We start from the raw sequence: 26,201 nt of genomic DNA on the forward strand, positions 1-26,201 counted from the left end.
GGAATTAACATAGATTAACCTTTATAATTTATTAATTTAATAACATCTTTTAATAGCTGAGCTTAGCAGCTTTTTAAGGAGATTGACATGGTGCAATGACGGGTTATATCTCTTATTGAATTTTAATTGTAAACCCATTACTGCACTAAGGTGACGAAATATAAAGTAATGAAAATGGTAATGCATTTAATATATTGATCTTGAAATGATCTGTCTTATGTATCTATGTAATTCGAATTTCTTAGAATTGTTTTCATTTTAGTGGGGTGCCCATGGGGTTCAAATCACTAAGTCCTTACTGCTGTGTGTTCAAATCCCGCAATTGTCCTTACTGTAGTTACTTCAAATCCTGCCAGGAACTTTGAACTCTTTTTATATGATGAAGCTATCCGACTGAGCTAACAGAATGTTTGTGATTCTTCTCTGCTGGTGACTGTTCCTGCCTGAAATAAAATAAATGCGTGAAGGGGCACCTGAGGTCTGCCTTGATCCACCAGTAAAGCTGGACAGTCGCTAAATGACTTATGATTTCAGAGTTGGAGTGTCTTAAAACCCAACGATGACAAAACTCTTCATTTTAGTCTCTTGACCAAGTGTATAACTCCTGATAGAGTGTTATCATGTTATATGAAAACTAAATGTCTCAAATGTTTATCCTCAGTGTATATATGTGTGTGTAGAAGGGTTGTGAGTTTTGAACACCATTTTGTTTACATCAAGACATAGAATCCTTAATATCTAATCTCTTTTCCAATTGACATTATTATTGTAATCAGATAATTATACACCTCTTCAAGTTCATGACATGAACTCTTAAACAATCATAAGTGGATGGTCAAGTATACTCCAGGAAATACTTGAGATTTAAAATTTCATAGACAACGGTTCATGATTCCTTCTTCATATTATGTAACATTCTCTGAAATTTTTAGCATTATCTATGTATGTAACAAGAATTTTTGTAACAAAATTTTGTTTTTGCTGAAATAGACTTGTTTTTAGTTGCTTGTACTGGGAGAGAGCTAATTGCTAATGGGAACCGATCCTTTTGTTATTTGTTAACTTTAATTGGTAGAAACCTGTTTCTGTGAATATTTGTATGTATATAATTAGCAATAAAATATGATTAAACTCAACTTTTTGTCTCGGATTGGATAGTATTTTTAATCAAAGTAGTTAAATTTAGCTGTTTGATTTTAAATTCTAAGGGTCTCGGGTCAGACCGCTTCAATATGCAAGTTGGTCAGACTGCTTCACACAATTGAAAAAAGTTATGCCAAAATCTCAAGTAATTTATTTCTTATTTTTACCTGTTCACTGACCATTTACACATGCATGCGCATTATAAATGTCACTTAAATATGATTCTTTCTTATATATTTTCAGTGGATGCCTTACTCCGGGAGTTGAGTAATGGTGCTATGCTGCATAAGATAAAAGGCGGAGGGATTCTATACACTCGACAGTTCTTTCTCGACAGCAAATCACTCAAACTCTCCTATACAGGCTCACAGAGACGGTTCCGCAAGAAGAGTACTTCGTGTAAGTTCAGACTAATATTTCTACTCCCTTACAACATTGTATGTACAAAACACAGAAGCAAGTATTTTTGTGTAATGCTGATGATGTAACCTGTTTCGAAATGTATAAATGTGTAATTTTGATCAAGATGCAAGTATCCTAGCTAAATTAGCTTTATAGTGTCAGTTTTTATGCTTGCGTAATTTTGTGGTTGTACAGATACTTTATGCCTGATCAGCATTTTTTTACCAAATGTATCTAAATTGTTTGGCTACCAAAATAGATTGTTTTATAGAAATGAGGAAATCCACGGTTAATATGATTATTGTGAAATTATAACCTATATAATTATAATGTTAAAAAACTTTTCATTAATAAGTATAAAGTTATTGTATGGAAATGAAATTAAGTACAGTACAACAATGCAATAGAGAACACTCACTTATTGTCAAATATATAAAATAATTATATAAAAGTTAAAAACTTTTGCTTATTAACTGTAATTTTTTTTAATTGCTCTACATTTTGATCTTCAGGGCTTAAAGTCTGAGGTTCAAAGTCAATGATTTCCACATTGTTAGTTAAAATGCAGTCTGGAACATTTACTTCCTTTATAGATACAGATGCTATATATAATTAGACTTCTTTAAGGTTATTTGGTCTATACTTGTAGAATCCCATTGAATCTTTAGGGTACCAGTAAGTTTGGAAGTAGGTTACAACAATGATTGAAAGTTTGGGTACACCAGGTTAAGTTTGAAAGTTGGGATACCAGTTATTCAGTTTCAGTTTTAACGTTGTTTGTGACCACGATGATGTGGCATAGAGACTAGTATTGTGTGACTAAATAATAGTATCATATCAGATAAACATTTATTATTGTTATAACTTTGTGTCCTTTTATGTCATAACTGAATGACCCAAACAGTCAAAAAAGCAGGATGCTTTATTTGAATATGTATAATATTGTCAATCATGGTTTTTATCACTTATAAATTGTTACAGGAGATATAATATAACTATCCTTTATCTGAATATCTCCCAGAAATATCTGAATATCACCCAAAAAATGTCTGAATTAAAACACCTAGAAATATCTCAGTATCTGAATATCACTAAGAAATGGCTGAATTAACTACCCAGAAATGTCTAAATATCACCAAACAAAAATTTGCTGAATATTACCAAAAGATATTTGAATAACTCCAAGAAATATATGAATAACACCTGTGAATGTCTAAATATCACCAAAAATTATCTGAATATTGCTCATTTGAATTTCTAAATAATCACCAAGAAATTATATGAAGAAGGATCTGAATATTTAGTAATCATTAGAGTCAACTATGTAGTCAGAAGTTAAGGAATGCTTACTAAACTTGAAGCATTTAAGTAAACAAACAAATTTTTTACGAAAAGACTTTCCTTTTCAATTTTTAGAAACAAACCTAAAAAGACAATGACAATTTCCAGTTTATTGTTTATTTTTTATGTACATGTATGTTACCTCTGACACGCCGAAATGTTGGTAATTTATTAAAGGGAATTAAAGAATTTGCAGTTGACTGCTTATTAGCTCGACTTTTTTTTTTTTGAAAAAAAAAGTAGAGGTATTGTTATAGTCAGGTCGGCGTTGCCGTTGCCGTTGCCGTCTCCGTTGCCGTTGCCGTTGCCGTCCGAAAACTTGTACCTGGATCATAACTTTTTTATTTCTTGGTGTATTGTCTTCATACTTGGCCACAACAACCCTTGGGACAAGACCTTTCAGTAGACCACACTAACCTTGACCTTCATCCATAAATGACCTTGACCTTCAAGGTTAAAAGTCCAATTTTTGCTTGTTCATGCTGTTATTGGCTGTTACTTTGTTATTTTTGAATGGATTGTCTTCAAACTTGAACATAATAATCTTCAAGGATATCCCTTAAAAATAACCAGTCAGACCTTGACATTCACTCATCAATGACCTTGACTTTGAAGGTCAAATTATTGAAATTTTCATTTTTTTGGCTATTATTGGCTGTAACTTTGTTATTTTTGAATGGATTGTCTTCAAACTTGAACATAATAATCTTCAAAGATAACTGTTAAAAATATACCGAAAGACCTTGACCTTCACTCATTAATGACATTGCCTTTGAAGGTCAAATTATTGAAATTTTCATTGTTTTGGCAGTAACTGACTGTAACTTTGCTATTTTTGAAGAGATAAACTTCATATTATAACAGAACATTCTTAAGGACCAGACCTTGTTGTTTATCAAACCCAAATTTGCTTGGGTTCTTTAATGACCTTGACCTTGAAGGTTACATTACTGAATTTTCTCAGATTGTGCATTTATCGGTGTGTGTGTGTATGTATAGTATATGTATTATATATAAATATATATATAAATGTGTGTGTGTATATATATACATATATGCAGGTATATATATATATATATATATATATATATATAAATATATATATATATATGCATGTATATGTATATATATCAAATATATATATATATATACATGTATATAATTGCGTCATGTTTTTCTATTTTTAGAAATTGCGTCATTTTTTCTATTTTTAGAAATTGCGTCATTGTTGCTATTTTTAGAATTTGCGTCATTTTTTTTTCTTTTTTTAGAAATTGCGTCATTGTTGCTATTTTTAGAAATTGCGTCATTTTTTTCTATTTTCAGAAATTTCGTCATTTTTGTTCTATTTTTAGAAATTGCGTCATTGTTTCTATTTTTAGAAATTGCGTCATTGTTTCTATTTTTAGAAATTGCGTCATGTTTTTCTATTTTTAGAAATTGCGTCATTTTTTTTCTATTTTTAGAAATTGCGTCATGTTTTTCTATTTTTAGAAATTGCGTCATTTTTTTTCTATTTTTAGAAATTGCGTCATGTTTTTCTATTTTTAGAAATTGCGTCATTTTTTTCTATTTTTAGAAATTGCGTCATGTTTTTCTATTTTTAGAAATTGCGTCATTTTTGTCTATTTCTAGAAATTGCTTCATTTTTTTCTATTTTTAGAATTTGCGTCATTTTTTCCTATTTTTAGAAATTGCGTCATTTTTTCTATTTTTAGAAATTGTGTCATTGTTGCTATTTTTAGAAATTACGTCATTTTTGTTCTATTTTTAGAAATTGCGTCATTTTTTCTATTTTTAGAAATTGCGTCATTGTTGCTAATTTTAGTAATTGCGTCATTTTTTTCTATTTTTAGAAATTGCGTCATTTTTTTCTATTTTTAGAAATTGCGTCATTGTTGCTATTTTTAGTAATTGCGTCATTTTTTTCTATTTTTAGAAATTGCGTCATTGTTTCTATTTTTAGAAATTGCGTCATTTTTTTTTCTATTTTTAGAAATTGCGTCATTGTTTCTATTTTTAGAAATTGCGTCATTTTTTTCTAGTTTTAGAAATTGCGTCATTTTTTCTATTTTTAGAAATTGCGTCATTGTTGCTATTTTTAGAAATTGCGTCATTGTTGCTATTTTTAGAAATTGCGTACTGTTGCTATTTTTAGAAATATGCTTAATGTTTCTATTCATATATATACAAAATATATAAACAAAACTAATGTGACAAGACAGACCAACTAAATTTATAAAAAGGAAACATCAATATATGTTCAAACCTTTCTATGTTTGCGTTTAGAAAAAGTAAAAAGTCGAGCGTTGCCCCCGCCCGGCGGTGGCTCTTGTTTTTTACTAGGTACAAAAATTGTAAAATATTTATAAAAATGTTGATGTCAATTCTTAAGTATCCTAAAATTAATTCAGTCATTTAAATTCTGTCAACAGTAAATTGTTTTAAACAGTTTGTTCCCTGAAATGGAACTTGTCTGGGATATTTCTTAAACAAAAAAAATTACTCTAGCATAAATCTTGGGATAATTTAATAATATCTAGGATATAAAACACACATTTATATATGCATTTTATCCAGGAATGTATGTATATGATAATATAATTATGTGCATCTGAATTTATGTAACTCAAAACATAAACAAATCACCCATGTTCCTTAGCTAATCTGGTATTTCTATTTTATGTTTTTGATTAATTTTGTAACAATAAATGGACCCCCTGCAATTGTTTGTGTACTATCAGGGAAAGGCAACTTATCTGTTATCTCTTAAAGATAGTTCTTTAATGAATTCTGAGGGGTATTTCTTAAATATAATTAATATACTAGAACTCCATGATATACCAGTTTAAGTCATACAATTTAGTAACTGAAAGTTACCAGATGATTTAAATCAAAACATAATCAGAATACATATATGTGCATATACATATAATATTCAACCTATGACATCATTCAGTAATTAAGACATATCAACATGTAGAGGGAAAAGATGTGCATTTATTTATTTAGCAAGCTCAATATGTAATGCAAACATCGAAGTGGTAATATTCTTTTTACAGTTTGGTCCTCAAGAGCATGAAAAGAAGGAATTAGATTAAGCTCAATGACTGAAAGTCAGCTGCCATAAATGCCATTTGGTTTTTTCAGTATATGTCTTAAGGGTTATATAAGTGGAATGTAGTTTGCACTTGACAGTACCGACTATGAACAGGCTGAATCAAACAGAGCCTGCAACATTTTCAATTTTGTCATTTTAGACTTTCTTCAGGGATTCTTATGATCTCTATTTTATACATGTACATGTATATCTTAATCTGATTTTTTTCTTCTTGAAGGGGCACTATCATCAATAGAAGAGATAAGAGAAGGAGAAAAGGACTACGCTAAACGTCTTGATCACCATGATGTAAGTAAAAACATATCTCCTTCGATCTTAAATTTAGCCTTTTACCTGCTGGAACCCGAAGTGAGTGGCCTTTGCCACCAGCATAGAGCCAGACTAGCCTCAGAACATTTGTGCTGTCTGACCAAGACCTATACTGTTTGCTGACCTTTTAACCTAGAGATCCCTAAAAGTGATAATGGAAAGCTCCACTCAGAGATGGAAGCTAGACAAGTCCATTGAAAAATATCAAATTAAGGGATAAAATCATATCCAATGATTGCATATATTTATGTATATATAGAAAGAGGATAATGATATGTTACTCGGGCAACATTATTAAATTCTATGTCCCCTACACTTATAATTGTTTTGTCAGTCCTTTTTTGTATCACCTGCACTCTACTCTGTATTGTAGCTTGTTGGTCATCATACTTGGACACTTTTTGAATCTAATATATGCGTCAACCAGACCTCGGTAAAAGTGGGTTTTTCCCCCATCTTATCCTGGGGTACAAACAAAAGATTTTTCTATTAAAGCATCATGATGCACTACCTTTTACAATAGAGTGATCCACAATTTACTGTAAAAGTGTGTTTGTACCTCAGGATTAGAAGAGGAGAAAAATCCACATTTGTCATGTTCGGGTTGTATAATTTTACTTCTAAAATGCAATGACATTCAAAGTCAAATTTTAGACTGTTAACAACCCCAAGTACTTATGTGTAATGAAGAATTTTATGTGCATTGTTGTGTGATTGAAATATCTTGTCACTCATGTGCCTTTATAATTGAATTAATTATGACCTTAGATCACTTACTGTCATATTCAATCTAAAAAATATTAAGCTGTATGCTATAATAATAATAATAATAATAATAATAATAATAATAATAATAATATGTGTTAACCCTTTTATAACAGGAAAATTGCATTTAATCCAGGCATTTTAACCAAAATTGTTCATGATGACTATAATTACTAAAATGAAACATAAGTTTTGAAAATGGAAAGTATTTTTGGTATAAATTTGACATAATTATAATTATGATAAATGTCATGAACTCTTGAGTATGTATTTAACTATATATTTATGAAAATGTCATTAAATTTGAAAGATGTAAATTTATATATTTATATACTCAAGGGATTAGTGTCATTGGTTCAAATATCCCTGACTATTGTAAATATTATGAAATATTAAAACAAAGATCAATGAGGATTAGGGCCACATGCACTCAGAATGCAGCCACTTAACCTGCTGGAGTCCCAAAGTGATTAGCCTTTGCCCAGGTTAGCCTGCACATTGCACATCCGTGCAGTCCAACCATTAATTAGTCCAATAATGTTGGTAGCTTAATTGTTGTATATTAACATTGAAATCCCTCAACCCTTGAATGGCCTGTTCAAAAATCAAGGCAGGGCAAAACCATTATATAAATGCATATACATTTTGTATCTGAAAGGGTTCCCAAGATTTCTTGAGTAGCACATTACCATTGAAATTACTTACATTCTTTTGGTCTGTTGAATATGTTTGAAAAATCATCTGGTGTAATGGTGTGCCATAAAACCGAACAAAGCAAACAAAACATTACGGAATTTTATAGGGTCTATACATTATAAAGTTTCCTTGGCTCAAAACGGAGCATACCACTTAAACAAGGATTTTTTTGTAAAATGGCTATCACTTAAACAAGGACTTTTTATAAAAGCAGAGATCGAAAATTCCACTTTTCTGCTCATAAGTATGAGTAAAATTTAAGAGAATTCTATGCAGGACGAGAAGAAAAATGTTGCCTGCATATTGGATTAAGTAGCTACTTGTTCTGCAGGACATGTGACCCTGAAAATAATTTTCGATGCCAGAAAAGACTACTAATATTAGAGATAAATAACAATAAATTAGTTTTTATCAAAATATTTTACTTCAAAGAAGAGAAGAGAACTGAATGTTATTTGTATAGCATGAGGTTGATGAGTAATATGGTGAAATCAAAATCATTAAAGCTTGAATTTTATGTTCCTATTTTAGGCGTCACCTCTAATTAAGACACTGTTTGTAAAATATATACGTTAAAACTCATATTTATGAGCACTTTAAAAATAATATATAATTATGTAAGCAGTAAGTTGCATGTGATGTTACTGTAAATTGAAAAATAAAGTGGTAATTTTGTTTAAAATAGAAATATTAAAGGGTAACGCCTTAAGATGAGTAAAAAATTCTCTAAAGGAAAATGCATCGATAGTTAAAGAATATATGAATTTTCTCAAGTCAGGAGAATCTGTGCTGTATTACATGAAAAAATGACAGAATTGTATAATTATTTGAATCACTAATTCTAGGGGCATCCGTGGTCGAGTGGTTAAGATTGTTGATTTCAAACCACTTGCACCTCTGCACTGTAGGTTCAAGTCTCAAAAGGGACTTTGGATTAATCTTAAATTTGAGCTGCGTCACAACAAAACCAACATAATGGGTTTGCGACCAGCATGGATCCTGACCAGCCTGCGCATCCGCGCAGTCTGATCAGGATCCATGCTGTGCGCTATCAGTTTCTCTACTTGTAATAGGGTTTGTAAGCGAACAGCATGGATCCTGATCAGGCTGCGCGGATGCGCAGGCTGGCCTGGATCCATGCTGGTCGCAAACCCATTATGTTGGTTTTGTCATAACGCGGCTCATTTCATGTGAGGAAGCTATCAAGCTAACTTACAGAACATCAGTGGTTCTACTCAGTGCCAGTCGCCATGCCTAAAATAATGTACAGAAGTCAGCACCTGAGGTCTTCATCCACTTAAGTTAAACTTGAAAGACACCATTACGGCCTAGCTTTTAATTGTATAATGGTTACAGCATACTTATTGTTTATACTGACATTTACTAATGGAATAAGAGAATTGTTTGCATATTTTGATTAAGTTAAAGGTAATAAGTGATTTAGTGGCTTTAAATTATCTCCTAAGTTCGAATCTTGGTAAAATTATTATTTAGTAGAACATATAATTAAGGCAAACGTGATTGTAAAAATTTACACAAATCTTGATAGGCTGCTTTATGTTTGAAATTATAAACAAATAAATAAACAATAATCAATCCTCAAAAAACTGCCATTAAAATGATTAAAGTAAAAATGTTTTTTTTTTAAATCATTAAATTACTGTTTAACTGTTTTTGTAGTCATAAATATCTTAATGATTGGTCTAAAGTATGATTAAAATTGTCATGCTTTAAATTGAAGGTTTATTTTCTGAATCTCATGTCAATTATCTTTATTTAAATTAACAAACTCATTTTACATCAGCTTTACAATTAAATTATACTCTTTGATTTGTGTTGCCTTTGATTGGTGATGATTACTTAAATAGAAATGTTTGTGTACATGTAAATTGGTTTAATGAATAGGTTTGTGTAACTCGCACAATAACTACTTGAAACCGCATTCATGGCCAAAAAAATCCTGCCTTGATAAGATTTTTTTCTTTTCTCAATTTTAAATCTTGTGTTAAGAAAAAATAAATAGTCAAGATATTTTTTTAAGTAGATTTTTTATGAAAATGTTGTGGTTTTTGTTGAAACTAATTTTTATTTTATTTGTTATATGAGTTTAGAATTATACAAATAGGTATAATACATAGTAAAAAATAATTAGTCAACTGCAATTTTTTAAAAAATTTCCTTTTAAATATATCAACGTTTCGGCTGAACAGCCTTCTTAAGGGAACATAAATAAATATTGGTAATAAACAATAAACAGGAAATTATAAACAAATAGGGCATCATTTACAGTATTTAGGTAGGTGATGCAGGTAGAATCACCTTCATCTTCAGTTGTAAATTACGTACCATCTCATCCTTGCATGTAAGAATTCAATAGGCCTATAATGTAAAACTCAACCTGAGTTTATTTACTGTCGACTGTTCCGTTGCCCATTATTGTAATGCCACTGAACAGTTAGTAAATTATAATTCCTTGGTTTTTCAATTATTGAAACACTCAGCTGTTGCCCCTTCCCAGGGTCCATGACCATGTTTCTTTTGCATGTCCATTGGTGAACACCAATACATTGAACCTTGGTTTTTAAAGTCTCATAGGGAAGACAAGTGTAGGAGCTAGTGGATTAAACCTGGCACCCCAGATAACCAGTCAATCACGTTACTACTGGACCAAAGACCATAAATTTTACTGTGAATATGGCTGTAACATACGCTTAATTAGGGTCCAACCACGGCCTTTCAGACACTCAAGAGTACAGACCCCGAAAGTAATTTTAGCCCTTGAAATGCGGAATTGAACCACTGTGACTCTTATCAACTACTCAGGTTTGAAGCCTGCACCCTGGACTTGGTGACTGTAGGTCATTCAGGAATGTTTTGGGGCCATTCAGCATATGACTGTTTTCAATATAATGCTCAAGTAGTGACATTGCCATGTTGGTTTCATAACCAGAAAAATATCTTGATAATTAATGATTAGCACTCTCTATTACCAGCACTGTTATATAACAGAATCTACAAGTAGAGAAATAATTTCAAATACTGTTAATAAAACATCATAAAGTAACATTTTACTTGTATTGTAAGAGAGGTAATATAATTTAAGTGAAGATTTTATTTCCAGTTATTAAAACTATGCTTTATACTTAAAACAGACCGCATAAATTGTAATATGCCACAATTTTAATTTACCCGGACCCATTATGAATCTAAAAAAGAAATTGTGAATAAAAAAGAAATTTTTGGCAATATTTCAATATATCACTTCTATTTACTATTGTATTGTTAGTTATTGGTGTCGGATGACTATGTTGACATAGTGAAAGAAGATCCTTCTTAATGGGTGCATTATAATTTTTAAATTGCTTAGTTCATATTTCAGAAATGCAGATCCTTTAATTTAAAATTATTTTTTTTATAAATTATGTGACCGACTTAATAGTAGCTACAAAAAATCAAAAACATGCAGCACTGAATTGTGAGGAATTTAAAGGGACTCAACATGATAGGACTGGATATAAACTATATTATAATTATGTCACTGCTTTTAGAAAGACAGTTTAACAATGTTCACAGTGAACAACTGACAATATTATTTCATTTCATGATATAAACTATCAGTTAAATTTCTGTGAGTTTCAAAATTGCCTTTGGGATGTCAAACATGTAATTATACCGATTATCCAAAATTATCCAAAATTATTGTAATGTACTGAAATACGTTTGATCATAATGCAGGTCATTTTGTGTATCATAATTTCACACCATTACTGTTTATTTTACTTTATTTCCTGGATTTGACCTTTAACATCATTGTCATTGTATGCGTGTTATGAGATAATGATTGTAAAATTTGTGGTACATCACTTTGGTTCATCAGCCCTGAAGGCATCCTAATGTCTAGATCTTGATTATGTTTATGCAGTTACACTAAAACAGTATTAGGTGAATGTATATATAAATGTTATGTACCGGTATGCATGTTATACAGGTGAATTTGCCACACGTTGTACAATACATAGTTTACAGTTTGTGTGTAAAGTGCTTTATACATCATTTTTCTCATTCATGTATGCAATAAACCATAAATTTATTTAACCCTTTACATATTTACTTTTCAAATTCCTAAACTGTCGATCTTCTGATTAAATAAATTCAGGCTAGTATGATTTTTATTTAAAAAATATATACTTGATTTTGAGCATTCATAAAAATAAACAGATCTGTAACAATTTTCATACACATATATAACTTGTCGAAATTATTGCATACCAACTGGTACAATTTTTTACCTTGAGGCTTGTTAACGTTGATATTTATCAAGAAAACAAAAATTTATAAAAATTTAACGCTTGACTGTTCATTATAGTTTATTGGGAAATATTATAATGTCCCAGTTGTTTAAATGAGAAAGAAAATAAACTGTGCATATAATTGCTAATTGTTATCCCTTTATCAGTGCATGATGAAAATATTATGAAATATATGTGCAGGTTAACTATGATTTTATCTGAAATTAGAGCCAATATTTACCAATAATTGTTAGTTTTTGTAGTCACTCAGAAAATATAATATACAGTAAAAACTCTGAAAACCGGACCCTCTGAAATCCGGAATCCTCTGAAAACCGGGCCATTTCAAAAGTCCCGTATTTTCTCCTTATATGTTCATTGAAAAAAATCCTCTGAATACCGGAACCTCTGAATTCCGAAAACCGGACGCTTTTCTGTGGCTTCTAATGCTAAACATGCATAAAAAATCTTCTGAAAACCGGAAAGCAATTTTAGGTGTCAACTTTCTGTGTATTTTAAAGTATATTAAAACATAATCTCAACAGGTGACATGTTCAATTACCAGTTAATGATCACCTTTTTTTATCTATGCAGGTGTGAAAACACTTGTTAAGTGTGTGTTAATTTCTTATTGGCAATTAAATTATAGCTCTTTCATTATAATTGTGCCTTTCCCTGTATATATGATTTTTCTAAATGTTATTACAAAACCACCGATGAAATTATATAAAAAAAAAAATTTTCCACTATCAAAATTATAGTTATAGTTATAAATCCTGCCGGAATGCGCCTCAGTCGCCGAAATGACGATTTCCCATGTTCCACATTGTTTGGCAAATGAACATATAGTAGGCTTTTCACCTTTCTATAACTATAATTTTGATAGTGGAAAAATTTTTTTTTTATATAATTTCATCGGTGGTTTTGTATTTGGTACCTTATAGTAAGCCTTAGAGTGTTGAATTATTTTTTTTCAGGGTTGTAGTAGGGGTCCAGGGGCAGATAGGGGTGGGGTGTCCAAACACTGATACTGCCACCTGTGCATATGACATTTACATTATTAGTGCCACGTAAAACACAATCAAATAAATAAATGAATTCATGTAGTTGGTCAACAGTGCAGAGGGGCTGATAGTAAAATCTAGAAATTTTGCGAAATTAAAATATATAACCTCAATAGAAACTTTTGTCATGAAAAAAAGACAAATATTTTAGAAATTAAATAACTGTAGTTCCTTTACAAGCTTGTGAATTGAGTTAAATTTCTACGGTTTGATGGTTCTCTATGTGAAACATTTTTAATTTGGGTAGAAATTCAAACATTGTACTTCAATTCACAACCAGTGTATTGAGGTTTTACGATAGAGAATATTTTATTTCACAGTTTTGTGACCTATATTTAACAGGTTTCAATATCTATTGTACTTGTTTAACAGTTTTTAAAATATTTCAAATTTAGGTCACTAACTGTACACACAATAAACATTGATGACCTTCGTAGCTTTCTGCTTCAACCTGCCAAATTTGTGTTATGCATTTGCCGTAGGATTTTAATTTTGCATTACAAAAAGTGATCAAGTTATTTCCAGTGTAAAGACTGGTCAGACTACAGGGATGACTGCTGGCTGGCCAGGTTAAAGGCAAATCACTCTTGTTTTTTCAAGGATGTGAAGTTCTAGCTATCAGTTTTTAAGATAGTCAGTGCAGTCTTTGCAAAGTGTTGGATGCTTAAATTTGATATTTTGATATTGTATTCCCTTAATTACACTCTTTACAGACATTTCCAAATTCAAAGCAGAAAATATCCATTCTATAAAATACAGTTTATAGTTAAGGTAAATCATTATCAACAATATTACCATTTCTCTCTAAATCTTTCTAATTAGCAAGCACAGTTAAAGGAACTCCACTGAGGTCCAGAAATCTTAAAACTTAAAATTTAAATAGCTGGGGCACTTTAAACAGAAAGATATACAAAACTTAATTTAGAAATATCGATACTAAAACTAAATTAATTGAAAGTCATATTTATACCCCCAAAAACAAAGTTTGGGGGGGTATATAGGAGTCACCCGGTGGTCGGTTGGTTGGTCGGTCGGTCCAGACGTCCGTAGCGTTTTCCTTGTCCGGAGCATAATTTGAAGACTAATGATTGGAATTCAATATAACTACATACAATGGTCAAGCACATTAAGAGGAAGTGCAGTGCACAAGAACCATAACTCTATCTTGACTAATTACAGAGTTATTGCCCTTTGTTACTTTTCCTTGTCATGGGGCATAACTTGAAAACTACTGGCTGGAATTAAAAACGACTTCATACAATTGTCAAACACAATAAGGGGAAGTGCAGTGCACAAGAACCATAACTCTATCTAATGTAATTACAGAGGTATTGCCCTTTGTTACTTTTCCATTGCTTTCTTTTGTCCAGACCATAACTTGAAGACTAATGGTTGGAATTCATTATAACTTTATTACTTCATACAATGGTCAAGCACATTGAGAAGAAGTGCCGTGCACAGGAACCATAACTCTATCTTGACTAATTACAGAGTTATTGCCCTTTGTTACTTTTGCTTGTCCGGGGCATAACTTGAAAACTACTGGTTGGAATTAAAAACAACTTCATACAATTGTCAAACACAATAAGGGGAAGTGCAGTGCACAAGAACCATAACTCTATCTAAAGTAATTACAGAGTTATTGCTCTTTGTTACTTTTCTATTGCATTCTTTTGTCCGGACCATAACTTGAAGACTAATTGTTGGAATTCATTATAATTTCATACAATGGTCAAACACATTCAGAGGAAGTGCAGTGCTCAAGAACCATAACTCCATCTTGACTTATTACAGAGTTATTGCCCTTTGTTACTTTTCCTTGTCCAGAGCATGACATGAAAACTACTGGTTGGAATTCAAAACAACTTCATACAATGGTCAAGCACAATTAGGGGAAGTGCTGTGCACAAGAACCATAACTCCATCTTGACTAATTACAGAGTTATTGCCCTTTGTTACTTTTCCATTGCTTTTTTGTCCGGACCATAACTTGAAGACTAATGGTTGGAATTCAATATTACTTCATACAATGGTCAAGCACATTGAGAGGAAGTGCAGTGCACAAGAACCATAACTCCATCTTGACTAATTACAGAGTTATTGCCCTTTGTTACTTTTCCTTGTCCAGAGCATCACTTGAAAATTACTGTTTGGAATTCAATACAACTTCATACAGTTGTCAAGGACATTAAAAGGAAGTGCAGTGCACAAGAGCCATAACTCCATTTTGACAAAATACAGAGTTACTGTCCTTTGATACTTTTCCTTGTCCGGAGCATAACTTAAAAGGTACTGGTTGGAATTCAAAACAACTTCATACAATGGTCAAGCACAATAAGAGGAAGTGCAGTGCACAAGAACTATAACTCCATCGTCAGTATTTATAGAGTTATTGCCCTTTGTTCCTTTTCCTTGTCTTTCTGGACTTATTACATGGTAATTCAATAATACTTCATCAATGGCCAACCACATTGACAGGAAATGCAACATACAAGAACCACAACTATCTTTAATTGCCCACAACCATAACTTTATATTTCAATTCTTTTACAAGGTATTCTGTTACTAGTAACACATCCTCATTTCCGAAGCACTGTCTTGTGGGGGTATTAATCACTTTTAGTGATAGTTCTAGTTTTTGCTGTTCTTAGCCCGGTTTGAGTGAAAAACGTTGCAATATATTTCAATTTTGAGCATTTTTTTTTTTACAATTAGATAAATAAATCTTGAAATATGGAGTGAGCAAAATTTAATGATCTTAACTATTGTTCTAGACCTACATCAAATGGAATATTAATTTCGACAAAATATTTTCAGTTCCAAAAAAATACAACTTCAGTGGATTCCATTTAATATAGTTATCTCTGGCAGTCAATAAATTGTGTGCAAAACTTAAAATGGAAGGTCTAATAAAATTAATGATTAATTTAAAGATTGAATCATTAAAGAAAATACTTAAACTAATTTTGTATGTATCACAGCATTTAGTTTTTGAGGTACAAGATAAGTTTATGGATTGCTGCATATTTTAGTACAGCTTTAAAGATACATTTAACATTTTACGATACATTTAACGTTTTACTTCGTAACTTTAAAAACTGGCATGTTGGCCTTTTTGGCAAAGTTTTATGCTGTTTTTCAACACGTTGACATTTATGTATGCACAGTTTGGAGTGCATTTAACATAAGAGAGGTACAATATAAACATGTTATAGATCGAGCTTTATTATATGTCTTTGTCGCAACTGATATATCCATTTGACCAATGTAAGAAGTCATCTGTGCGTACTATTTTTTAGAGAGGCCAATTTTTCTTTCTTCTCTCCTCTTTATTTTCACAAAACACACATCAAGCATCTCAATCCCAAACAAAAAGTTCTTTGTAAGTTTCTTTAATGAAGGGAGCCTTCATCATGTCAAATGGTTTAGGTATCTGACTTAAAGATTCACTTCTTCCTGACACCACTGTGCACTGGTATGGACATTAGGTACTTAGTTTTCATGCGAAGAAGCTATGCAGATGTTTGAATGGTCAGTGGTTCTCACTCAGGGGATGGGTCATGTTTGAAACATTGCATAGAGGTCAAGGGTGTCCATGGTGGAGTAGCTAAGGTTGTTGACTAAACAAACCACTTGCCGGTTTTAATCCTGAGAGAGACTTAGAATTCTTTTGTGTGAGGAGTTAAGCTATCCGGCATAAGCTTAAAGAACGTTGGTGGTTCTACTCAAGTGCCCATTCATGCCTGAAATAATTAACAGAAGGGCACCTGTGAGGTCTTCCTCCACCAGTGAAGCTGGAAAGTCGCCATATGATCAATAATGTGTTGGTGCAATGTAAAACCAAAAAAATTAGAGAAGAAGAAACAAGTGCATAGAGGGGCACCCAAGGTCACAAGGAAAGCTATGTATAAATGACCATCACAATAACTGTGTAACTTGAAAAAATTAAGCCCAGCAAACTTTCATAAAAATTGGCTGTGTATAAAGCAGGCTGGTATAAATAAATGACATAATGTAATGACTTAATCGATAACGAATCTAAGATATAAAAAAAAACACTTTCTTTTCTTAATATTACAAGTTGATGTTATCAGGTGCCATATTGCAATACGCCTTTCTGCTTATCTATAAAATAATTAAATTTTGATTGATTAGGAAAAGAAAGTAAAGGCGTAACTTTATTCTCAAGATACATAAAAGGAAAAAAGCTGCGTCATAAAATATTTATCATTTTGCATAAACGCAGGCTAATTTATAATGCCTTTTATCTGGACGTGAGGGCAAATAAGAACATATACATATTCATAGGTATTGAAGCGTTGAAGGTTGGAGTGTGAGATTGTTGTAAACTGTTTTATATATAGAAAGGTTAGAGAATGACAGCTCAGTGAGTCTTTTATCAATGCATGGTAAACTGATCTTAACGGTGGGCAAAATTTATGTACAGGGTGTGTTTAAATGTTTAAACCATAAGTTTTCTGTATGTTCCACAAATATTACATACTGATACAATGTCATGTACGTTGTTTTTGTATTTTGCACAAAGCTGAATATTTAATCATGCTTGTATGTGAAAAAAAGGTCCTCATAGCTTTTAGGTAAACCCTTTCTTGTTAAATATCTTTAAATGGAATTTTCCATCTTTTTATCTGCACAAAACCATTCGTTATTTTAGGGAAAGTTTGGAAACAAGTTCTCTCTGAGTTAGTAAACATTGCCGACCATGATCAGAGGGCAGGCAAGTGCAGGCTGATCTTGGTCTACACTTGTTGCATGGGTAGAATCTGATGCTGACCGGTGTCAAATGATGAAACATGGGTGTTATCTAAGTAGATCTCGCGATCAAACTGGCAAACCTTGCATTTAGAGGGAGACACCTTATCCATCAGGCCACTGTACCATTTTGTTTACCTTTTATAATTGTTACAGCATGCTTGAAATAAACTCAAATAATTGAAATCTTAGGATATTCCCTAAAAAAGGAGCAAAATTTATGAAAACAACAAGTTATGAGGTATGAGATATAAAGAAGGGCAATATATATAATTATATAATTTTATAGTTGCTCAGTGGAAATTCATTCTGCCTGTCAATTTGTGAATTGTGGATTCATCAGTACTTGAGAAATATAAATATTTTTCTCTCATGATACTTAAGTGCTGGTTAAACCTTAAACATTAGTTTCTGAAATGAAAATGTAAAAGGTATCCAAAAAAAAAAGTACATGATAATTTATACATTATATGTAACATTTTGCTGTTTTTGTGTTTTACAGAGAGGGAAAGCTTTTTGTGTGGTTTTTGGTTCGAACCATGACGTCTTGTATTTGCTGGCACCGAATTACGACATTAGAGACAAGTGGGTAAAGGGGATGAGATATGCTCTACAGCTGAATCAGTTCCTTAAACAGAAAGAAACGGACAAATTGTAAGTAAACGCAGGTTGAATCTATGTGTACTTCCTTTTCACACAACTTAATTACCTCCTTTTTTACCACTTGCACCTCACTGCTGTGGGTTTGGATCCCAAGAGGGACATTGGATTCTTTCATGTGAGGAAGCTATCAAGCTATCTTACGGAACGTTGGTGGTTCTACTCAGGTGCCTGTTAGTACCTGAAATAGTGAACGTAAGGGCACCTGAGGTCTTCCTCCACCAGTTAAGCTGGAACGTCGCCATATGACATAATTATACTGTGTCAGGGTGACATGAAACCCAATCAAACAAACAAACAAAACCTCCTTATTTTCAGTTTAAAAAACATTCACTGGATTGCTGTCTGTTACCAATTTGTTTTCAGCAGAGAATGACCACTGTGTGTGTACAAAGAGGGTACTCTTTCTGTTGAGTTCACAAAGAGTGTACTGATATTGTTAGGCATAATGTATGTCTAGTGATTTCTGTCCTTGTGGCAAATTAGAAGTGTTAGAGGTGTTAGTGAAATTGTGTCATAAATAATTTTGTTTTAATGTAATATCAATAAGTTATTGTAGTAAAATCTTTCACTGTGCCTCCAGTTATTGTCAGTTTATTGTGATGCTTGCTGATTACTGATAAGATGAATGGTTTAGTAAAAATATTCTGGAAAAATTAAAAATACATTTTTGAAAACTTTTTACATACCAAAATAACTTCTGCTTCCGTTAAATAAAAAGATATGCCTTCTTAATAGAAGAACCTTTTAGATATTTTGTTGAGTGTGGTCGGAATCGATTGCATCTAAATTACATGAAAATTTGTCCTATATTTTTACTTTTTCAATAATAAATGTTTTATATGTAATTTTAGTTGGATCTGTGAGGCGTTTGACCGAGCTGACAAGAATGCTGACGAAAGACTCGACTTTGAAGAGGTCATGACCTTGTTAAAGAGCCTAAATGCTGACATGGACCGAGGATATGTCAGGGAAATGTTTAATGTAAGTGAAAAATACATAGTTCTACATTTGAGGTGAAGCAAATTTCTTGCATATTTGACTGGATTTTCTAGAGTTAGCTAGCACTTGTGTTGGAAACACATCATAGGTTATATGATAAGAGGAGTGCTTTTAGTAAAATCATTCCAATGCTGATATAAAAGAAAGTCATAAATTCATATAGATGTCTGCTGGAAAAAGATAGTGCTGAATGAAAATATTAGATTATGTTATTTAGCTATAAAACATAATTAGTAATGTATTTGATAGGCAATAAAACTCATACAAGTACATATACAAGCTGTAGGAACAGGCAGAAATATCTGTTTCTAAGATTATTGTAAGCAGTAACTTGGCCGAGCCTTATGACAGTTTTGCAATGGATATTTCTCCTTGTTTTTGTAGTCAAAGTAAAATTTTAATAAGTTTCTTAAATATCAACATTCAACTTCAGGCCCTACAAAGGCCCTTAATCTACCTTGGCCTTATAAAGTCGGTTTATAGGGATAATTGACACAGTTAAATGACAAAGGCAAAACTTGCTCATTTTTAGATACATTTTGAACTGACTGCTTTTATTTGAATGAAAGTGTTTTTTTTAAATATTCAACAGAGAGATTTCAAAGTGCTTCAAATAGGTATATTGATATAGGTAAACCTTCAATTGGGGGAGTGTTAATGTGTTTGCTTAAAACTTGTTTTAAAAAAGTAATCTCCTAAATATTGACATTGAAACAAATTATTCTTACGATGGCATGTTATTATCATGTTAGGTGAGTAATTTGGAATGGTAGTTTTGTCAGTTTTGTTAAAATATTGAATATATAAGATTTTTGTTTGTATATTCAGAGGACTTAAACAGGTCATAGATCCATCATGTATGTAACTTGGTTGTAAAGTTTCCTATGAGCTGATGTTAAATTGGGTTTTAGACATAAATCCATATCTTAAATGTTGTACATAAGTTTGTATGTGAAACTCAAGATTTTTTCTAGAATTTATAATAGGTAGCAAGTCTGAAGTTTGAAAAATATTTTATTGACTGCTATGTAAATCTATCAGGGGCCTTTTAAATGGCTGAGTGGTGAAGGTCAAAGTAGATTGAATACCACTCAAGACTTTGTATTCTTTAATGTAAGAAAATAAAAACGCCAGAAATAGGTTCTGTCATGTTGTAGAACCTGAAAGGTCATGACCTTAAACCTGTTTCTGGCAACTGTAACTTATATAATATGAGTAAAAAAGAATGTAAATGCATCATTTTAAACATACATAGTGAAAGATACAAGAAATTGAAAGTTAGGGAGATTATCTGTAAAGTATAAAACCTCAAACCTTTTAAATGCTAGTGAAAATATTGAATTACTTATGCCACTAGCAGAGTTGGTTCAGTATTAAGCACATATGTTTTAGTCTGACTAGGCTTTATATGATTAAGTGAGTTTGGTACTGAAACTCCTTACACTGCTTATGCACTGTTCTTATGGCAGGGGTGTACATGTGTCATTGACTCTAAACCACTCAAAAACCCTCACAGTTGTGGGTTCTGACAGGGACTTTGAATTTGATCATCTGATCAGCATGATAAGACTGTTCAAGACGGTTCACCGACTTAATGTTATTTCATAAAAAAATCTGAATTATGTTCATTTTCTGTATTTGAAAGGATTGTCAATATGGTAAGCATTTTTGTTTTGCAGGCAGCTGACTGTCGAAGGGTGAAAGGAGAAAAACCTACGTTAGATAGAGGAGAGTTTGTACAATTTTACACTGTACTTACCGAGAGACCGGAAGTCGAGGAGTTATACGTAAAGTGAGTTATCAAGTACTAGTTTACTCAGTATATACTGCAAAATCATTATTATTCATGGCCATGGGGAACTAATTTTCGCGGTTTTCATGGAAAGGTCAATTCACGATTTTAAAATGCTACAAAATTTCATTTTATCTACTGTAAGATTATTTTGCATCACATTATTTACATTTTACCTGTTGGAAAAACAAGCAGTCCACAAATTTTAGTTCTTTGGAGAGACATTTGGAGACAAAAGTTTTGGTAGTTGTTGAGAAGTTGTTGCTTTAGAGAGATTAATTAATTGTGAAGTTCTACAATTTATTGTTAGTTCTAAATTGGGAATAATTAAAAATGTTGTAAAGAGGTAATTTCTCTAGGTTCAGGTTGTACAGTATTTTACATATGTTGCGGTTGTACTGTACATTACATTTTTTACAGTTGTACAGTACATTACATTTTTTGAAGTTGTACTGTACATTACATTTTTTGAAGTTGTACTGTACATTACATTTTTTGAAGTTGTACAGTACATTACATTTTTTGAAGTTGTACTGTATATTACATTTTTTGAGGTTGAACTGTACATTACATTTGTTGAAGTTGTACTGTACATTACATTTTTAGCTCACCTTGCACAAGGTGCAGGTGAGCTTTTAGGATGGCCAACCAAATGGCGTCTGTCGTCCGTCGTCCGTCCACATTTTAAATATTCTAAGGACATCTTCTAGGATACCGCAAGGCCAATGTTAATGAAACTTGGCAGGAATACATTTTGTATGAAGCTCTATCAAGATTGTTCAAAGAATTCCATTTCATGCAGAACTCTGGTTGCCATGGCAACCGAAAGAAAAATCTTTAAATATCTTCTTTTAAAGAACCGTAAGAGCTAGAGCTTAGATATTTGGCATGAAACATCTTCTAATGAGTGTCTACCAAGTTTGTTCAAATAAAAGCCCTAGGGTCAAAATTGGCCCGGCCCCAGGGGGTCTTGATTTTCCCTATATGCATATAGTAAAAACTTAAAAAATCTTCTTTTAAAGAACCCAAAGAGCTAGAGCTAAGATATTTGGCATGAAACATCTTCTAGTGAGTGTCTACCAAGTTTGTTCAAATAAAAGCCCTGGGGTCAAAATTAGCCCCAGCCCGGGGGGTCATTGATTTTCCCTATATGCATATAGTAAAAACTTAAAAAATCTTCTTTTAAAGAACTGTAAAAGCTAGAGCTTAGATATTAAGCATGAAACATCTTCTAGTGAATGTCTACCAAGTTTGTTCAAATAAAAGCCCTGGGGTCAAAATTGGCCCCGCCCCAGGGGGTCATTGATTTTCCCTATTTGCATATAGTAAAAACTTAAAAAATCTTCTTTTAAAGAACCCAAAGAGCTAGAGCTAAGATATTTAGCATGAAACATCTTCTACTGAGTGTCTACCAAGTTTGTTCAAATAAAAGCCCTGAGGTCAAAATTGGCCCTGCCCCAGGGAGTCATAGATTTTCCCTATATGCATATAGTAAAAACTTAAAAAATCTTCTTTTAAAGAACCCAAAGAGCTAGAGCTAAGATATTTGACATGAAATATCTTCTAGTGAGTGTCTACCAAGTTTGTTCAAATAAAAGCCCTGGGGTCAAAATTGGCCCCGCCCCGGGGGGTCATTGATTTTCCCTATATGCATATAGTAAAAACTTAAAAAATCTTCTTTTAAAGAACCGTAAGAGCTAGAGCTTAGATATTTGACATGAACATCTTCTAGTGAATGTCTACCAAGTTTGTTCAAATAAAAGCCCTGGGGTCAAAATTGACCCCGTCCCAGGGGGTCATAGATTTTCCCTATATGCATATAGTAAAAACTTAAAAAATCTTCTTTTAAAGAACCCAAAGAGCTAGAGCTAAGATATTTAGCATGAAACATGTTCTAATGGGTGTCTACCAAGTATGTTCAAATAAAAGCCCTGGGGTAAAAACTGGCCCGCCCCGGGGGTCATTGATTTTCCTTATATGTGTATAGCAAAAACTTAAAAATGTTCTTTGAAAAAACCCAAATAGCTTGAGTTTAGATATTATACATGAAACATTTTTAAGTAAATATCTACAAAGTTTGTTCAAATAAAAGCCCGGGGGTCAAAACTGGCCCTGCCCCAGGGGTGTCATTGTTTTTAACTGTATGTGTATAGTAAAAACTTAAAAAATCTTCTTTTAAAAAACCCAATGAGCTAGAACTTAGATGTTTAGGGGGGGGGGGGGCTATATACAGGTGAGCGACCTCAGGGCCATCATGGCCCTCTTGTTTGAAGTTGTACTGTACATTACATTTGTTGAAGTTGTACTGTACATTACATTTGTTGAGGTTGTACTGTACATTACATTTGTTGAGGTTGTACTGTACATTACATTTGTTGAGGTTGTACTGTACATTACAATCACTTATATTAATTGTGATAATCCTACAAATTTAGATTTTCTATGATAACATCTCATATTCCCTGAGTCTGTATTCTAATTAAATATGCCATTAGAAATAAAGGACAGTTATTACTAAAGTCAGCAGTTGAAAAAGTATCTGTTTTTCATGTTGAACATGGTTCTCTTTGATTCTTAATTATTTTAATCAAGTATTCTAGCGTATTCATCAGAATAATGGGTATTTGTTGAAATAGTAACAGATATTTTGATGCGATAAGAATATATCAAGTTTATATATGGTAATATACAATTATTATGCAAATATCGTAGATTTTTTCATCTCTTTAACAGCATTTTTCATCCCTTTAACAGCATGAAATTTGATAAAAGTTGACTGATATTTTAATCTCATTTTTTTGCATTGTTTATTATCAAGATAACGTAGTATCCTTTCGTCTGACTGTAAGATTTTGGTTGTCAGCGTTATAAATACTCAGAAGTTTTTGTTTTGTTTTTTTTGTCAATCAAGTCGGCTTAAAACAAAAAAGTGTGTTCCGTGTTAAGGAATAAATCAAGCACATCTCCTGTTTTTGTTTCAATACAAAACATCCCAGATGTTTCAACATGAATATTTATTGTATAATATTCATGTCAATCTGTAATAACGAAAATAATATAAGAATTATGATGCATGTACATAATAATGGAAAAGTATATGTAATACAATGTAATATAAAGTTATTTAATTGCCATCAAGTTAACAAATATATTTCTGTATATGTACTTGAGAAGATTTTTTTATTGGAAATTTTTAATTCCAAAATATTTTTGCTAAGAATCATCAAGATATTGATTCTGCATTTTAAGATGTAGTTATATCAAATTATTTTTATAACTTTAAATATAGTTACAATTTCTACATGCCAGAGAATTGATACAATTTTGAATACAGTTGCAAATTCTAGATGCCAGTAATTTGCAGAACCTTGAATTCTGTTACAAATTCTACGCAGAATCTGAAATACAGTAACAAATTTTTCATGCAAGTAAAAATACAGTTATAAATTCTACATACTTGTTGCTTTCAGAAATTTATGGTACAATTACAAATTATAGAATTGCCATTTATACTAATATACTTGAGTCACATAGGTTTTACAGTTAACAGTGTAGAAGAGAACAGTTAAATTCATTATCAGCTATAGTCTTTTACATTTGTATTTGATACAACAAAGCTCAACAGAATATAGAATGTCTTGATGTCTTGCCATAAAATTGAATTAACTTTCTGATTTCAATCTTTACTCCCTCTTACCATTGTACCATTGAAATTGTAACTTTATACTGTCACTGCTGTTAAACAATAGCATCTTGGAAACATATGGTCTGATACAAAGGCATTGAGTGTTATGTATACTAAATAAGCTACAAATATAACATATAGCTAAATCTTCTCTACTAGCTATAAAGCTGAATTAATTAGGCCATGATTAAATTTGTGTATGTGTTGGGAGGGGAGGGGGTAGGCAGAGGGTGGGGGGGATGGGGTAAATTGCATGGTGTACATGATGTTGCTAAAGAGGTTATACTGGATTATATTATGAAATTAATAGCATTTAATAGTTAAAAACCTGTAGAGTCTTAGAATTATATAGAACAAAAGATAGATATTGCATAATAATAACTTTATTTTTTTTTGTAATACAGTATAGGAAACATATTGCATGTGATAATTCTTTGTTGCTCAATAGGCTCAAAAAAAATTTTTTTTGTATAGATTTCTGACATATTTTTTTCCATAACTGACGAAGGGTTTACGAAAACCATCGTATTGATTGGAAAAAAAGTACTAGGAAAGCTTCATTTATCATGGTTATCCCAAAGGGGAATATTGCTATTGTATTTACACTGTGTATTACAATAGAATGATATGTAAACAGTCAGTACAAACATGTTAACCATTCATATATTGCTGTCATATTTGATGTCTTCTCGAAAATTAATTGACGTACTTAATGAATACATGGTTTATTGGTAACATTGTGATACTGTGTTGATAAGGAGACCAGTACAGCGATGACGAAAAAATTCCCAGGAGTGATGCTTACTTGTTAACATCAGCTTATTCTGTGACAATGCAATCGGTTTTATAGAGTAAATGGTGTGAATTAATGACATATTTGAGCTGGTGTTTTTTTTTATGAATCCAAATGGGACAAAGTCATTGACTTTGAATCTCTTACCCTTTATTTCTGTTAGCTTAAATGCACTGAGTTATCATGGCATCTGGTTGTCCAGTTATCCACAGTTATCCAGTTAGTTTGTCTGTAGTTGCAAACTTTGCCTTGAAATAATGAATAGAGGAATCTCCATCAGAAAGAGCAATGTAATATATATGTGCCTTTAAATGACACCAAAGTATGCATGATGTTATTAGAGTTATGTCCCTTCCATGATGTTAT

General features: G+C 31.9%; 1 protein-coding gene across 8 annotated transcripts in view; it reads left to right on the top strand.

Moving 5' to 3' along the window:
• The window catches only part of LOC132753561 (1-phosphatidylinositol 4,5-bisphosphate phosphodiesterase eta-2-like), a 114,235-nt gene that overhangs the window by 69,258 nt on the left and 18,776 nt on the right, over positions 1 to 26,201 (top strand). For all 8 annotated transcript variants that reach the window (XM_060744043.1, XM_060744045.1, XM_060744042.1 and 5 more), the window contains exons 2-6: positions 1,387 to 1,542; positions 6,225 to 6,295; positions 18,406 to 18,557; positions 19,418 to 19,547; positions 21,245 to 21,357. In XM_060744043.1, the coding sequence (XP_060600026.1) occupies positions 1,387 to 1,542; positions 6,225 to 6,295; positions 18,406 to 18,557; positions 19,418 to 19,547; positions 21,245 to 21,357 (622 nt within the window). The remainder of the gene's footprint in view (positions 1 to 1,386; positions 1,543 to 6,224; positions 6,296 to 18,405; positions 18,558 to 19,417; positions 19,548 to 21,244; positions 21,358 to 26,201) is intronic.

Source organism: Ruditapes philippinarum, unplaced genomic scaffold, assembly GCF_026571515.1.
Source record: "Ruditapes philippinarum isolate M1 unplaced genomic scaffold, ASM2657151v2 ctg4522_1_1_1_1, whole genome shotgun sequence".
NCBI classification, from domain to species: domain Eukaryota; kingdom Metazoa; phylum Mollusca; class Bivalvia; order Venerida; family Veneridae; genus Ruditapes; species Ruditapes philippinarum.